Source organism: Platalea leucorodia, assembly GCF_965183815.1.
Source record: "Platalea leucorodia genome assembly, chromosome: 1".
In the NCBI taxonomy this organism is placed as follows: Eukaryota; Metazoa; Chordata; class Aves; order Pelecaniformes; family Threskiornithidae; genus Platalea; species Platalea leucorodia.
Genome location: NC_138823.1, coordinates 142,911,430 through 142,928,977, shown reverse-complemented (window position 1 = coordinate 142,928,977; position 17,548 = coordinate 142,911,430). Strand labels below are relative to the sequence as shown.

The 17,548-nt window shown below is 37.7% G+C and overlaps 1 protein-coding gene across 4 annotated transcripts in view; it reads left to right on the top strand.

The window, feature by feature from the left end:
• The window catches only part of ANKIB1 (ankyrin repeat and IBR domain containing 1), a 96,264-nt gene extending 84,951 nt beyond the window's left edge, over window positions 1-11,313 (top strand). For 3 of the 4 annotated variants that reach the window (XM_082308300.1, XM_082308302.1, XM_082308301.1), the window contains 8 exons: window positions 82-168; window positions 262-328; window positions 727-872; window positions 1,542-1,720; window positions 2,272-2,323; window positions 5,554-5,665; window positions 7,660-7,703; window positions 8,144-11,313. In XM_082308300.1, coding sequence (XP_082164426.1) covers window positions 82-168; window positions 262-328; window positions 727-872; window positions 1,542-1,720; window positions 2,272-2,323; window positions 5,554-5,665; window positions 7,660-7,703; window positions 8,144-8,896 — 1,440 coding nt within the window. In that variant the 3' untranslated portion in view covers window positions 8,897-11,313. The remainder of the gene's footprint in view (window positions 1-81; window positions 169-261; window positions 329-726; window positions 873-1,541; window positions 1,721-2,271; window positions 2,324-5,553; window positions 5,666-7,659; window positions 7,704-8,143) is intronic. The other variant, XM_082308303.1, reaches the window with a different exon arrangement.
• The last annotated feature ends 6,235 nt before the right edge of the window (window positions 11,314-17,548 follow it).

The following is a 17,548-nucleotide window of genomic DNA, read 5'->3' as shown; positions in this document are numbered from 1 at the left end:
TATATGTTATATCTAATGGTGATTGCTAAATTAAATCATAAGATTTACCTTGGTTTCTTTTGTTTCCCCATTATTTTCCAGGCTGAAAAGAAGCATAGAAGATTTCAAGAGCTTGATAGGTTTATGCACTATTACACGAGATTTAAGAACCATGAACTTAGCTACCAGGTGTGGGTCAAGCCATTTTTACTGATTTTTCTTTCTATTTTATTAATCCAAAAATAATTATCTTATTGTATTTTATTTATTTTCTTTTTCTAGTTAGAACAGCGCCTTCTAAAAACAGCCAAAGAAAAGATGGAGCAGTTGAGTAGAGCTCTCAGTGGAAGTAAGTATTTGCTGTGATCTATGAACTTGATCTGAAATCAAATCAACTCTGTTATGGCTAAACCTTTTTTATTTTGATAGAGCTCACATCAGTCTGCTTGTGATGTGATCCCTCCAGTACTAGAATTCATAAGCAGTGGATGAAAGCTAAATGTACAGTAAATCTTATCTATTCCAAAGACTCAAGGAGAAAGTAGCATTAGTAAGGGAGAAGCTAATATTCTGTGCTTACTTCTTTTAGTAAGAACACTGTGTAGTCGTTGAGGACCTGCTGCTGTTTACTTGCAGAATATTTAACTGGCATGCACATAAATTTTATTTTGGAGGAAAACTCTTACACTAAAAGAAACGCTGACATCAGCAGGAAAATATTTGCACGATGCTTGTTTCATCTTACAGCTGAGGGAGGCTGTCCTGATACCACATTTATTGAAGATGCAGTGCAAGAGCTTCTAAAAACTCGCCGCATTCTTAAGTGTTCTTACCCATATGGATTCTTTTTGGAGCCTAAAAGCACAAAGAAAGAAATATTTGAACTTATGCAGGTAATACATGCATATATTTTGTTTTTCTAATGTTACTTTTTTTTTTGTAATATTAGTTATCAGTGTCTTTTTGCCGTTTTTGTAGTGTAAAACTGATATACCCGTTTTATATTTGTAACCAAGTTTGAAAAATGAGTGCATTTTTATTACTCTGTGACACAGTAGCTTTTAGTTCAATTTTAGAATGAATGAAAAACAACACTTTGCTGAAAAAGGAAAGGGATATGGACAGGTGGAAGGGGAGAGAAAGAAAATTATTTACTGCTTTCTGAGGATAACATTTTAGCTTCAGTCTTCATCTCCTTCTCTACCACCTCTTTCCTGTCTTTCCCTACTAATATGTCTGACAAGTGGGTGGGGGCAAAATTGGGGGGAGTACCTGGGTGGTGGTGGCATCAGCGGCAGGGGCTGCTGCCTCCTTTCCTTTCCTTTAGGGCCCCTGAAGATGTTCAATATATGTGAGTGCAGGGAAGCCCTGCTCCAAGCTGGAGGACAGCATTTAGGTCAGTAAAAGGGTAGGCTAGAAGGGCAGACATTTTGCGGTATTTTGGTATTTCAAATGGTATTTTCAGGAAAATGGGTATCATTCTGCTCAGTATTTACGGTGTAGAGCTCTGCCCAATTTTCATTTCATTGTAAAATTCTTTTTTCTGTATTTAACTATTGCAGACAGACCTAGAAATGGTCACTGAAGACCTTGCACAGAAAGTGAACAGGCCTTACCTTCGGACTCCTCGCCATAAAATCATCCGTGCAGCTTGTCTTGTGCAGCAGAAACGGCAAGAGTTCCTGGCCTCTGTGGCCCGTGGCGTTGCTCCTGCAGACTCGCCAGAAGCACCCAGGCGCAGGTAATCCAAACAAAATACTGTGCAAGTCACAGAAGTTCACTGATAGCTGCTGAAGTGGGTGAATCCACTGTCATTCTTTGACAGTGTTGTAAAGTGGAGCTGATAAATGTGGTGGCTGTAAATCACCAGACAGTGACATTTTCTTGGACATTTGATCCTTGTGGAATTACAGCTTTTCACTGAGGAAAAATGTATTTGAGAATCACTGCTCTGTATGTTGCAGCCTAAATTGCTTCCCCATTTGTGATATATTAACGATTGGATGTTGTGGCTTCCATTTCACTTTTATCCTTCAAGATTGTCACTAAATACGTGGTACACTCTGAAAATCTATAAGTATTTGCTAAAAATATCAAGCGGTTCTGGAATAGTCAACAATTTAATTGTATGGTTTTCTAAATGAATTTTGAGCTAAGAATTAAAGCAGAAGACTTTTTAAGTTTGGAGAGTTACAATTGCACTGCTTTTTAGATGTTGATAGGCTTGAAGCTTGAGGTTGTTCATACTTTGTTCTACTTCTAAACTTTATGGTATATCTTTTCATTTTATAGCTTTGCTGGTGGAACATGGGATTGGGAATATTTGGGATTTGCATCCCCCGAGGTAAACTATTTCTTTTTATTTTTTTAACTTAGTTCTGCATATTCTAGAAAAACAGGTATGACTGCAGTCTGCATGAAGAGCTTCCTTATTTTGATTCAAAGCATTTCAATTTGGTTTAAGCTTACCGTTTTATTTGTTTCACAATAGAAGGAAATATATGCATAGCTAATTGTGCAGTGACTCTATAAACAATGCCTCTAACATGGCTGTAGCTATTTAAGGTGGCATTAGATGAGCCGTGTTGTATTCATCATTTTCCAAGTACATAACCAGTTTTAAAATAGTATGTAAACTGGTGTCTGTGTGCTGGGGAACCTTCAAGTAATAAATATATGACATTGTGTAGATTACTTTTGAATGCAACATCAGTTCGGCAGAATTTGACAAAAAGTCTAAGAAATTTCCATCCTTCTGTAACAATCTGACATAAACATGCAGGCATACACCTAAATATTGTTAGCCATTTGAAATGTTTCTTTTCATTTTTATGTATTGAAGCAGGATGGAAATTGCATACTCAAATGAGACGAACTTCTGCTACTTAACCAAGAATGAAAATTATAATTTTTAAAGTGAATATTCCCCTATCTATATATAAGAAAGTGTAAATACTTTTCAAGACTGCACTAAAATGTGAGAAGCTTCCTATAAAGCTTTCCTTTATCATCTTAATTTTTATTTACTATTTTGAGAACATTAGATTAAAGCATTCAGTTAGGAAGGAAACTTCATTTCAACATTTCCTTGGTGCTGTTTTCTTTCTAGCTAGTCATTTTAAAGCATCCTGGAAAACTCCATGTACTTTTTCTGTATATTTCCTTTGCTATTGTTGTGGGTGAGCATCATGCTGGTAAGAAAATAGCTTGCTTCTCTACAAAAGATCAACTTACTTCTCCTGTCTAGTTCCTCTAGTCCTTTCTTTTAAAATGATTACACATTTAATAATATCATACTCATTGTGATGTTACTGTATCATCAGTGGAACTGGTTATGAGAAAAAGCTGATAAGAAATGTGTCAATAAGCTGTTTAGCAGTAGGTGCCATTGCAGTCGTGCTTAGATGATTGCTTATGAGTTTTTGTGATTTGCCTAAATGTGGCACTGTATGATGCAAGTTGGTTTCTTTGCTATGTAGCTATCGAGGATACTTGCAACCACCTATGCTAAAGGAATTTTGTAGAATTAATAATGGTAATCTTTGTTTATTTTAGTGAATTTCACTACAAAATTTTTGACATAGAGCTGTATTTTTACTGACAAGTAGTAGAATATCTGTGTATTCCAGATTATTACAGAAAATAAAATCTTACTGGTTTTAGCAAGGAACACTGCTTGTTGTAGACCATTGTGTGAAACTATGATGTTCCTACCCAATAAAATTAAAACTCCTTTTGTTCACATGTATAAAGTTGTTCCAAGTAATGAGAAATAAAATTATATCAGTAGAAATCAAGATATCTTTCTAAAAGTTATAAAGCAACCAAAAGTTAAATGACTATCGGTAAAATCTATTATTTTATTGCAAACAGATAAGAGAGAAGATCTGATATGACTAATAAATCTTAGTGTTCAATGGTCACATCTCATTATTCCTTCTCCAATTCATAGTTATATAATTATGTATTTTTAAAATAATTCAGTTATGTTTTTTCATATCAAGATTTGATTTTGTGTTGTTTGGGGTGCCGCCTTCCATTTAGGAAATCCCTGAGCTCCCTAGGAGCTGGAAGAATATTTTAGAGAAGAATGACTTTGTTTGGCCTCGTTTTGATGCCGTTCCATAGGCTAACAAGCATCTACTACTAACCACTATTGAGGACAGAATATTGGGCTAAATGGACTTTTTGTCTGGTCCAGTACAGCCATTTTTATGTTCTTACAATTTTCATGGATCTTCTTATGTAGGTAAAAATCTGCCCACGCTGATCGTTTTGTGACTATTCTTTTCGGCTTGCATATGTCATTATGCATAAGAACTTGGTCTGAAACACTTAATGGAAAGACAACATACCATCACAATACCATCAAAATTAATAGGGTCATTGTGTAAGAGAAATGACAGTTCTGGATTTAAATTGTAGATACTACTTTACATGTCGAGATATTCTAGGATGAAGAGTTAATGTAAGAAAGGAAAGCTAGTGGTAGTGTTATCTTTTCCAAGTCATTTGGCCAAACGAAGCCTTTGGATTACAGATTTCCCAACCTGGGGCTTAGGGAAGAAAATGGCAATATTCTTTTCCGAAGAGCTAGAACCTGTGTGTATATTTTTATTGCCTTGTGTAAATGCATAACTGAGATTAACAAGAGATCTTAAAAGAGATCTTACCTACACAGTCAGGTTCAGTGTCAGCTGTACTAACCAGAAAGCATATCTGGAAATTTGCCTTCAAGCATAAAATCAGTCTCTTAATATTAGGAAATGTATGGAAATCAAAACATTTATTTCCAAGTATTAAGATAATTAATGCTTGGGATGTTAGCTTGATGAGGCCAAATGTGAGTCTTTTCCATAAATGTTATATAAAGTGTCTTTGGTAAATACATACAACATGAGAAATTACAGGCTGCAGGAGTTCAAACCCGTATGGTATGGCTCAGCAGCAGCTCATGTAATTGTAATTCATGGAATAAAAATCTATCGAATACTGTTCAGTAGAAGAGTATCATCCGTGGCTTCAGAAGTTCCTGAGCCATAGTGTCCTGGAGGCTGGGAAAAGTATAACAAGTCCCAGTGTACATCTGCCAGCTTTCTATACTCTTCCCAAGGTTATTTTCTATTGGCCATTGCTGGCAACAGGGACCCTGAGATAATCTATTGGTCTAATTCAGATTAGTTGGTTTTATGTTCTAAAATCACTAGGTATATATTTATTAAAAAGTGTGTCAATAATGTGTGTATATAAAGTTTGGCATCAAAGCTTTTAAACAAAAAATGTGTACTCGGAATTCTTTAAAAAGGGAGATTGCAAGTATTAAAATGTTGGTAATATATCAAGTATTTGTCTTTGTGAATTCATTATTTTATAGATTTAGGATTACCTTGGATTTTTTTTTATTATTTATTTTAAGCATTGCATGATATAACTTGCAATTTATTTTTCTGAAAACAGGTGATTTTATAATAAACCTATAAAATCACACATTTTTTTATAAAAATGTCGTGCTCGTTACATCAGAAAAATATTACTGCATGCTGCCCTGTATTTTGTAACCTTTGGTTTATGCAGGAATATGCTGAATTTCAGTATCGGAGGAGGCATAGACAGCGTCGACGTGGAGACATGCATAGTCTACTGAGTAATACTCCGGATCCTGATGACCCCAGTGAGAGTACATTAGGTATGTCCTGCCTGGGGCTGTTTTTTCTCTCTTCCTACTTCAGAAATTGCTAGTAGTGACCACAGTGTTTGTCCTTCTGTGGATGCACTTTAAAGAAGTTTCAAATACATTGCTGCATTTTCCAGGATACAACATAAAGGCTTATTTTTGTATGTGATCTTCCCTAAGACCTCTTTTCTCAAGGCTGTGAGAACTGGGTTTGTTGACCTTATCACCGTCTTCCAGTATTTAAAGAGTGGCTACAAAGAAGATGGAGACTCCCTTTTTACAAGGAGTCACATGGAAAGGACGAGGGGTAATGGGTACAAGTTACTCCTGGGGAGATTCCGATTGGACACAAGAGGAAAATTTTTCACAATGAGAACAATCAGCCATTGGAATACTCTCCCCATGGAAGTAGTGGATTCCCCAACATTGGACACTTAAGATTTGGCTGCACAGGGTGCTGGGACGTCTTGTCTAGACCATGCTTTTGCCAAGAAGGGTTGGACCGGATGATCCTTGAGGTCCCTTCCAACCTGGTATTCTATGATGATTCTATGAAGCGTTGCTGACTTCATTGTCTTTTTAAAGAGAAACGTGTTGCTCTTCCCACTAATGACTCCTCAGCTATTTAGAGCAGGTTTGCTTTTCTGAAGAACATACTTCACGTGACAGTCTTACCTATATACCAGCTCTTTTATGCCAATTAGAAGGAGCAGTTGTGCATAAAGAGCGTAGAAGAGGGTTCCCCTGCTCCAGGCCTGCTGGAAGATAGTCATAACGCTGTATTCCAAAACCCTGCTCAGAAACTCCTGTATTGGCAAGGACAGCCAGGAAACAAGTTGGCATGGGCTACGACTTCCAGCATGCTGCTCTTCTAAGCAGTACTACAGCTGGTAGCACAGTCGCTTAAGGTCACTGTAACTTGGCTGTCTGGGCTGTCTCCATTCTGCCAGGAGCTTTTGCAAAGGTACAAAAATAGCTCGAATCCAAATCATACTGTGACGCTGTTTCTTCAGAGCTGCCAGTTGTGTGCTCAGTCTCTAAGCCATGCTGCCCAACTCTGTGTCTCATGAACTTGAGTCCTATACATAGCTTGTCCTTTAAAAACAAAAGGAGAAATCCTTTACTGAGGAGAAATAAACAAATGCAGTCTTTATTTTAGAAACAATAAAAAGAATTTTGGTGAGCTTTGGTCCTTCCCTATTACAAGTAAAATGCAAAACCATCTTGTTAGTTTGAGGACTAGAATTTGACTGAACCCTGGGATATTGCAGTGATGACCAGTGCATACTGTTAAAGCATGCAAGAGAGAATTAGTTTGTCTCACCTTATTTCATTTTGAATTTTGAAGTGAAAAATACCATTTTCCAAAGTCAAGAGAGATACATTTGTTTTTATTAAAGAGCAATTTTTCTGAAAACAGCATTTTACTTCTATTTTTTTGTTGGTTGTTTTAAGAAAACAGCGATGCCAGTGATTGCTGAGGTATACACTAATGACTCTACTCTTAATTGTGCTGCAATATTATGGTAAAAATTAATGTAATGTTAACATTACAGCTGAGGAGTTGTCTTTGAAAGAACAGAGAAATGGGCAAACTTTGGTTGTAATCCACCTGCAAAGGCATGCTGTATTGTGCCCGTGTGCAGTATTTGTCAGGACTTCCCGTAAATCATGTATGTGCCTTAGAAGCACTTTGCCCCTCTTGCCAACAGGATCGTGCTCCTGATGGCATACCCCATCCTTTCAAAGAGAAGAAGAAGGGTATTGAGAGCAGAAAGGCACAAATGAACCAGGCAGTCACTCCTAAAACAGTGGGACTGCTGTTTTGCCACTGTGTAAGAGTTGGTGTGGAAGGACTGTTTGGGATTATTTCATTCAGAGTGAATAAAGGAGTAAAATTACACAGCTGGAATCCAAAAGGAAGGAAGAGATTCTGTCAGTAAATAATAGTGGAGAAGGCTTCCTCACTGGTTCTTCAACCATTTTTGTTTCAATTGCCCAAACAGACACTCAGGAAGGTGGCAGTAGTAGAAGACATGGCACCTCCATGGTGAGTTCAGCTTCTATGGGTATTCTGCACAGCTCTTCGCTTCATGACTATACCCCTGTCAGTCACTCTGAAAACCAGGATTCTCTTCAGGTATCTCCCCTAATCTCTTTTCCATTCTCTCTGCTTTGCTTGCCTTCCTCTGCTCTGCTTTTCTGTGTCATTTTGTCTCTCTGCAATTTTTCTTAATTCTTCAATGAGAAAGGGAGAATCTAGGACAACAAATTATACACTCACACCGGTAAGAATTACTAAACAATCACTAATGTAACAATAGTCACCTTTTAAATTCTGTTGTCAACTGTGTCAGTAAAAATTGATTCTGATAAATCACATGTAGGACTAATGAATGAATTTCAGATCTGAGCCCAAATTACATTTAATCCAAAATATGTAACAAGATGAAAGTTCTGTTCTGAAAGCAACCTTGTGTATTTCCACAGGCTCTGAGTTCTTTGGATGAAGATGACCCAAACATCCTGCTAGCTATTCAGTTATCATTACAAGAATCTGGCTTGGCCATAGATGAAGAAACTAGAGACTTTCTAAATAATGAGGCATCTTTAGGAGCAATAGGCACCTCTTTGCCTACAAGACTGGACTCTGCTCCCATAAGTATAGATAACCCAAGAGGCGCTTTGAGCAGCTCAGAGCTGCTAGAACTTGGTGACAGCCTGATGAGACTAGGTGCAGGCAATGATCCTTTTTCAGCTGATCGTCTTCGTTCGCACCCCTGCAGCGATACAAGAAGTGGATTATACTCAACATCTAGCGATGCCGATTCCAGCAGTCAAGATCCCAATACCAATGAAAATCTACTTGGGAATATTATGGCCTGGTTTCATGACATGAACCCACAGAGTATTGCTCTGATCCCCTCAACAAGTACAGAAACGGATGAGGATTTACATCATCCCAGTACTGAAGATGGGTCAGCAGGGCAACCAAATCTTACAGACACAGGACTGGAGCCTCAGGAAGAGCATGCACTATTTGAGGATGCACTCAAAAACGAAGGCAGAGGAACCCAAACAGAGGAAAGCACTTCTGAAGAAAACATTATTCCAGGTGAAACGGTGTCACAAAGTGGTGATAATAACAGGGAGGTAACAAGCACCCTGGATGCTTCAGGAGATACTTCAAGTCAGACTCCTCAAACCTCAAGTGAATGGATTGAACATGTGCATCTGGTATGAATAAAAACTAAATCTGGAGTAAACGAATGGCGGTGACAGATGGTACAGTATGTGGAGTAAGCATTATGGAGGCTTTGATCCACATAATTACAGCTCAGTTGTAACCACTGACGTAACAATGGATATTTAGGAGTTCTCTTGAATTGTAGTTCTTTATAATAATGTGAACCTTTCAAGGAATATCCTTTGCATTTAATTAGGTAGTACTTGCCTTTTTGCTCTCAAGAAAAAGGAATAAGTAGGTTGTATTCCACATTCCTAATACAATGCAGCATCTGTTTAGCCTTAGGTTGATGATCCTTAACTTGAAAGTACGGATTAAAGGCTTACACTGATTATTTTGGTTGGTTTTCCTAAGAAATAGTTTATTCCATTTTTTAGAACTCATTCTTTCACCAAAATAGCATTTAGCAATTCATTTGCATTTTGGTTTTGTTTTCCATAACTTTTCCGTACTCATTTCTCATTTTTGTTAGCAGTGTGAACGGAGGTATTTAATGCTTCTCTTTAGTACTGCTCCAGGAACAAGTTTTAGGGGATATTCTTTCCCATTAAAATCAAAGATTTTTTCATGTCTATTTACAGTCCAAATGTGCCAAACTGTGAATAGTTAGCTGGCAGTAGCCTAACGAAACAGTGCAGTGTTACTCTATCAAACTAATCCCACAATTCTTAGCAGTGAAAGAAACCACTGGGTAGCATTGCTTCTCTAAATTTAACTGGCATGTGTTGCCATGGTGACTGCATTTAATTAAATGTAGCCTGTATCTTAAGTTAATAAAACCTAATGCTGCTGTTAAACAGTTATTTTAAATATTAAAATACAGTGAGTTAGCAACAGCTATGCTGTATTTTAAGAGACACTTTAATGGAAGTGCAATCATAGTTCTTTGTTTTCATAATTCTACAAAGCATTCTATGCACTAATAGTGCAATTACTTTTAATGATAACATTTTATAAAAATATAGGAATACAGAATTTTCATATGTTAGCCAGTCCCACAATTAAAGTTCAGATAACACACTCTGCTCAACATGTTACGGTGCCTTTGCCTAACCCAACTGGATAGTTGCCACAGTTAAACAAGTAATTCAAATTCAGTGTCTGTTCTGGAGTAACTATGCTATTAATTGCAAAGACCTCCATAAAACCACCCATGGCCTTGCCTTTACAGTAAATAACTAAATGTTCAGTCAGTGTTTTTGCATAAACAAAACACTGCTAGGTATTTGTTCAATTGCACAATATTCATTTGCTGTGTGATTACTGTTTAGTGTAAAAAAAAAAAATAAATTAAAAAAACCCACAAAAAACCTTTTCCTAGTTGTTGTACCGTGAAAAAAAATACTGGTTTTAGATTTGCTTAAAAGCATCCATTTACAGTTAGTGAGATACAATGGTACAGTATGTAATTACAACTAGAGTAAGTTGTTGAAATGGCTGTTTTAATTACATATTAGCAAAACTTGTCATAACACGAGCAAATTACATACACTCCATTTTAAGTTTTGCTTAACTGTTACCAGAGATTTGTTGATATGATATCAAAGTTTATTACTACTGAGTGTGTATAGGCAAGTGTCATGATAGCAAAGTTTATGTATTGATTACTGTGAGTTCAAGTGAGTGTTTTGGTAACTAATTCATGCAAATCCACCTTTTGAACCTTGCAGTCACAAGGTTCATATTAGTAAAAAAAGAAATAAGAATATTTTACCCTTAGCCCATAAAAACCTCGTTCGTTTTGCAAGCATCTTTAGAGAGAATGGAATAGAATACTCTCAAATAATTTTCCCACTTTTCCTCTAGCCACCCTACTCCTGGACATCTTTGAAAAAATACCTATTTTCAATTGTTCTATGGTATAAAATCCTTCAACTAAAACAGTTCTTCATGAACTGTCATCATGAATTGGTCTGAAAGTTGTTAAACTCACATAGCTTCCTTGAATTGTAATTTCTGAATAGAAGGATTCTCACAAAAAGATTGTGTATTGCATTGAGATGTCTTGCAAAGTTACAGTAAGATATGTAAGAGTGCTCTCTGTGAAGATAGTGAAGTTTGTGGGTTCTGGTTTTTTGTAATTTGGTTAGGTTGTGCAGTATATCCATTGTTTCCGTGTTACTCTTATGAGCATGAAATTAGCCTATTAAATTTGTATTTTCTTGGTACTTATTTTAACACCATAGTCATTGACTTTACAATTCAAAAATAAAGTTTGGCAAGACTATTTTGTAAACCTGTTAATTTTATAATGTAAAAAAATTACTCTAACCTTGAATTGTTATTTGCACTTTCATAGTCTATACTTGATACATTCCCACTTTATATACAAGTAGGATACTACAACCATGTAGATGTTTGGCCAAATGAATGCTGTTAATAATATGTAAAATTCTTTGATTAAACATTTATTACTTAAACTAATTCCGTTCTGTCTCATTACATCTCAGACTTAGAGTAGCAGATGCTTAAGACTGATGACAGACATTTTTAGGATCTGTTCAGTCCTGGGCCAGGTTAGCTGGGGACCGTATAGTAAGTTGAGTGTTTTAATTTGTAAGTATAAGGTAACCATATTTATTAAGCTTTGAGAACAAAATCTAAAATAGACAATTTTGTCTTAATTGCTACAGCTGTATTGTACACTTGGTTTTTGTAGAGTGTCATACCTTGTCATTACAAATAGTGGTGCTAAAGAGAGTGAGGGGAGTAGGAAGATCCTGTTAATTAGTGTTACTTAAGTGCCACTTAATATCCAGTCTCCATTGTTACCAGGAAATTCCAGACTGCCTCTGTTACGCTAACAGGCACTAAACTATTCTGTTCATTATTACAGTAATTTAATTAGCTTCCTCTAACAAGCATGCCAAGATGCTGGAGAGCTTCTAAAATCTGACGTACAAAGTTGGATTAGTCACTACAAGGCACTTTCCATCACCTGCTGCTGTGGTGTCACTGCATATGCTGCAATTAGCAAGTCCTGAGTTTTACTAAGATTGTGAGTATCACGAGAGATTTTGGGGTTTATGGCAGCTAGAACATACTGAGAGAGAGACAAATTTAAAACATACGTTCTGAAGTGTTTAAAATCACAACAATATGCTTCAAAATCAGACACCCCCACAGCCCAGTTTCAGAGATCTATTTATCAAGGCCAATTTCACTATTACCTTCTCTTCCTTCTCTTCCCCTCGCCCAGCACACACAGGGCATCCCACTGTAATGCTCACAGAGGCTGGTAAGAATGGAAACCAAATATGGATATAATGATAGCTAGTTTCTTTACTAAAAATTGTCTAGACAATCTACTCAGAATTAGACAATACACTGATTATTCTCCTTATTACTCTTCTGTAGATCAGCCAGATAGGGAAACTTGAAAGATGGAGAGAGAAGCCAGTGATGATGCAAAACTGAGTGTCATTTTTACCATCTTGTCCTTTTAACTGAAGAGTAAAGCACAAGATGTGCATTAAAAGGAGAGGAGATGGATTCCCTGTAAATACTGCCTAAAGCTGTTTCGCTGTCAGTCTTCTTATGAGGGCAAAGAAATGAATGAAGGCTTGACTTTCTGCAATGATATGCTTTCATTCCACTTTAAAAATAGGCAAATACAGAATTTATACTATTCTCCAAGTATATAACCACATAAAACAATTTAAGTAGTTAATAAAAAATTACTAAAAATAGAACCATGGAGTAAAGAAAAAAATCTTTCCTAACTTAACTGCAAAGCCCTTTTTTCCTCAGCTCTTCATAGATACTTAAGGTTACATTTCACCAACAAAATGTTAAAGCTAATTGTTAACAGGATGGTGTTATTTTAAAATTAGGCAGGTCTTGATCTTTACAGAAATCCTTCCTGCAGTGAAATATGAACTTGAGAAGGTGTTTTGCGTGTATTTTTTTGGGGGGGTGGGGGGGTCATTTGCATGAATATCCAGATAAATGGAATATAAGCAAGAAAATATTTAGTATATCCAGATAGATGTTCAGTACTGCAAACATATAATCTTCAGGATTCAGATTATAGTGCTGTTTTCATCCAAGCGTAAGTGTCATATCCACCACAAGATACTGGAAAAAAAGATGGGGGATTTTGTCTTGGGGTTTTTACATAAGAATTGTTCACTACGTGAGAATGATTTACCTTTACATAAGTCGTTTTAAGGAGTATTTGTCAGTTTATGAACCCAGGTGTTTCTCCACAAGCATCAGTGAACATAACTATTCAAATTATTCATCAGTTCTATTTTGGCCACTGCACCTTCTGCTCTAATTATCAGATCAATTTTATTTGTAATAGTTATTTGAAAAAAGGGTCTTACTCAGACGCTAGCATTTTTACTCTGCAAATGCCACATTTGGTCTTGCTGTCCACATTTTTTAGTGTGGCAGTCCATGTAGCCAACATCATCATCTTTAGGGATGCAAACAAACAGCAATGTCATTAATTAGCCAGCCAAGATTCACTAATGCAATTGCAAAGAATACTAGAATTTATACGTTATAGCAGAAATCTTTACATTCTGCAATTAAAAAAAAAAAAAAATTCTTATTTTGAAATTGGTCATCTTTATTTTCTACTCAGGCATCTGGAGTTTGAGGCCCTCCTTCTGACTATGATGTCTTTACGTATAATTCAGCAGCAGGCACTCACTTAAAATTCCAGTTCTGTTTTTTTGAGCATATACAGATGGTGTTATTGAGCACAGCAGTCCGAATTCTGCTTGGCTATAATTTAGCCATCCAACTCCATTCTCCATGATTTTAGATTAATTCTGTCCTGGAAGGCTGAAGAAATTGGTAGACTCTTTGATGGTCTCAGTAAATACCACATTTACTCTATTTGTATAAAGTGAGCACAATATACGTAGCACAGAAAGAGGCATTGGGATGTAGACCTTTATGCTTTATATAATGCTTATTCATTTTACAAGGAGATATGTAAGATATTTAGATGAAGTAACTTGCCCTTGATACACAACCAGTCTTCATGGATTTTTGCACTTTCTGCTCCAGGTCTTCTCCAAAATAGTGTTAGAGATTTAAACGAGATAAGTGGGTGAGATAAAACCAGAGATGCGCTTTGAACAGCCTATCAAAATACTATACTGAAGACTACTGTTCCAATAGGACATAACCTATTTGTAGCTACTGTTAGAAAAACAAAGGACAAAACATTTTTCATAAATGATCTTATTCTGCTCTGTAGACTCACATTGGAAATCATTACACTGAAACATAATAGCAATTGGTTACATAAAGAAAATGTGTCCTCTTATAATTTCCTATTACGTTGCTATTTTCATGCCTGTCAGCCTTTCTAAATTTTGCTTGAGTACAGGGCTTCTGCTATGTCGACCCAGCACAGCAGTCCACTTTCATCTTTGAAGAAACTTCAGTGAACTCAGATAAGGATGACTGTAGTTTTACGTTCCATTGTAATAACAAAGTAGAGAAAGGTTGGAGTTCACTAACAGAGCCAGACAAGGAATGAAACAGGTACTGTAGGAAAAACTCCTGGACTAAACCATGGAAAAATACGCTAGGCAAGTTTGAACTGGTTGCAGAATCCAACAAATAGATCAACGTGCCGCAAAGCTTCATGGAGAATGAGGTATACTCACAATTGTCTCGTGTGCTCACAAGTATACTTGCCATTGCAGGATGTCACAAAGAATGCCAAAGGCCACAGGTGCTAAGGTCAGAACCAGGAACATTTCAGGTACTACAGTGAAGTGCCACTGGAGATAACAAATGAAGCTCAAGCTCAGTTTATTGCTTACTCCAGCAGGTCCTTTGACTAGTGTATGAAGAGACAAGAAGTCACAAAATTATACCATGAGCCTGCCACCTTTCAGGAGTCTGGAAAGAATCATAGAATCATTAAGGTTGGCAAAGACCCTTAAGATCATCGAGTCCAACCGTTAACCTGGCACTGCCAAGTCCACCACTAAACCAGGTCCTCAAGCACCACGTCTACCCTTCTTTTAAATACCTCCAGGGATGGGGACTCAACCACTTCCCTGGGCAGCCTGTTCCAATGCCTGACCACCCTTTCGGTGAAGAAGTTTTTCCTAATATCCAACCTAAACTTCCCCTGGCGCAGCTTGAGGCCATTTCCTCTTGTACTGTCGCTTGTTACTAGCGAGAAGAGACCGACCCCCACCTCGCTACAACCTCCTTTCAGGTAGTTGTAGAGAGTGATAAGGTCTCCCCTCAGCCTCCTCTTCTCCAAACTAAACAACCCCAGCTCCCTCAGCCGCTCCTCATAGCACTTGTGCTCCAGACCCTTCACCAACTTCATTGCCCTCCTCTGGACACGCTCCAGCACCTCGATGTCCTTCTTGTAGTGAGGGGCCCAAAACTGAACACAGTACTCGAGGTGCAGCCTCACCAGTGCCAAGTACAGGGGCACGATCACCTCCCTGGTCCTGCTCTAACTACACAGTGCCTCAGAAACAGGGACTCACCATGCCAATATATAGAACTACAGCCATGGAAGGACTTGAGCACCACTTTAAAAAATGCAGCTGAGGCTGCATCAGAAGCGGGGCGGGGGGGGGGGAAGCTGCCTACCCCAGAGGAAAAGTTCATAAAAAAATACTACAGTGACAATCCCAAGTAACCTGTTAAGTGCAGCTGACTGAAAAGGACAAACTTCTGTCGTGTTTTTGAAATCTAAGTGTAAAACAGTAATAAACTGGTAATGGTAAATAACTGAGGTTGGTTTGCACTTAGTGTGAAATCTTATACAACTGGTAGATCTCCTTTATGTATTTTTACTAATTAAATAAAGAGAAAGTCTATGTGATTAACAAGTTAATTTACATGCACAGTGGGAATGTGCTCGTGTGTCTTTAGGAATCGGTGTTGACTTGCATCTGCCATACTGGCTTGTAATGAAGACAGGAAAACATTCTGTAACAAAAAAACATACATAAAGAAAATGAACTTTCTCAGTCACAGGTAACAGCAGTACCTACTTTTGTCACTAGCGCAACGAGAGATAATGCCAAAGTCACAAGTGAGGTTATGCCCAAGGAGCATCGTACCGCATCAGCACCATAAAGGCTAAAAACCAAGCCTACAGTATTTTTAGCGGCATGCGGTTTAGCTGGGACCACTAATTCAAATTCTCTTCAGAGACTTATGTTAAAACTGCTCCAAGCTTTACTGTCTCAAATGAAGCAGAAACAGTAACCTGTAAAGATAACCTGTTAAGCAGAAAGCCTGTGCTACAGGATCCCCATTTGCAAGAAGATACAATAGCAGAAAACTGTCAACTGTTACAAAAATAAGTCCTGAGAGCCTGAACTGACAAAACATGACAAGTGCAGAAATACTAACACTTGTTAAAAGGTGTATTTTTGCTCTTCTTGTATCACAGAAGCATTTTAGAGTACAAATGAAGTAGTTCGAGACACAGCTTTAACATGCTTTAAAAGAACAAAGTACTTGTCGTCATGATAGGTTCTCTCTGCCATTGCTTGCCCTAGCCACGTACCATGGGGCCAAAACCCAAAGACCTCATAAAATCTGGGGTTAGTTCTTGGCTCCACTGCACACTTTTATGAGTAATTAAGACCCAGAAGTTGCAAAGATAGATGTATGCCACTTATGCAAGTAATAATTGTGCGATACGTTTCAAAAATAGCATCATTTTTAGCTATGGGAGTTAAGAGAATAAAACCTGCTTTTCTCACAAGACACCTAGTAAGTACAGAACCTTAGTACAGGACCATATGGAAATGCAAAGTGCACCAGTCAGTCACACCGACACCAAATTACATGCATTTACAACGCAAATAGTTCTGGAGAAGCATTCTAGGTGCACCCTCTGCCGCTGACTGTGGAACAGTGACACAGAAAATTAGAATAAAGGATTCTTAAGATGTGAGCCAGCAGTCTACAGGATAGCAGTAGGAAGTAGCTGCAGAACAATTCAACTACTTAAGCAGGAGATGCACAGAGCCTGTGTGGATGTGCAGCACTTCGAAAAAATAACCAATGCCCTCCCCGAAAGCTCCCAAGAAGAAACAATTCTGCACTGACAGCCAGGGTGTCACTAACATTCACACTCCTGCTCCCCAGGTGGAGCCAACCTTTTGTTTTCTCCACTCTCCTGTCTATATCCATTTTAAGTCCCTCGGAGCAGGGATGTGTTCTGATGACTCCAAAGAGCTTAGCCAAGAGCACCCCTTTCTTTTATTGAGGCTAAAAGAAAATAAAATAAAGTGGAAGTATGCATTAATTGGAAGAAAATAGATTTACTCCCCAACTTCAGCTGAGCTTACACAGTGCAAAATCCCTCAGCTAAACTGGGCATTTCCAATTCCAGTCAGGCCACAATTGCCTTTCAACCCGCTTCAGCTTCAAAGAGAGTCTAGTTCTATTAAGGAGAATCAGGAAACTGTAGAGGATGCTCAAAATTTAGGATCAACATTGTCAAACTCAGGATCCTCTAGAGAGGAACCTAGAGAGGGGTATTTTCAAGAAGTCCTGAGCTCCCATCCCCTGCTATGCGTAACTACCCGGTATTCAGCAACTCTCAAATCAGAATATTTCAGCTGTTGCCTACATAAAGAGTTAAGTATCAAGTAACAAAAAAGTTAACCCATGCTAATTTTATTGGGCATAACTAC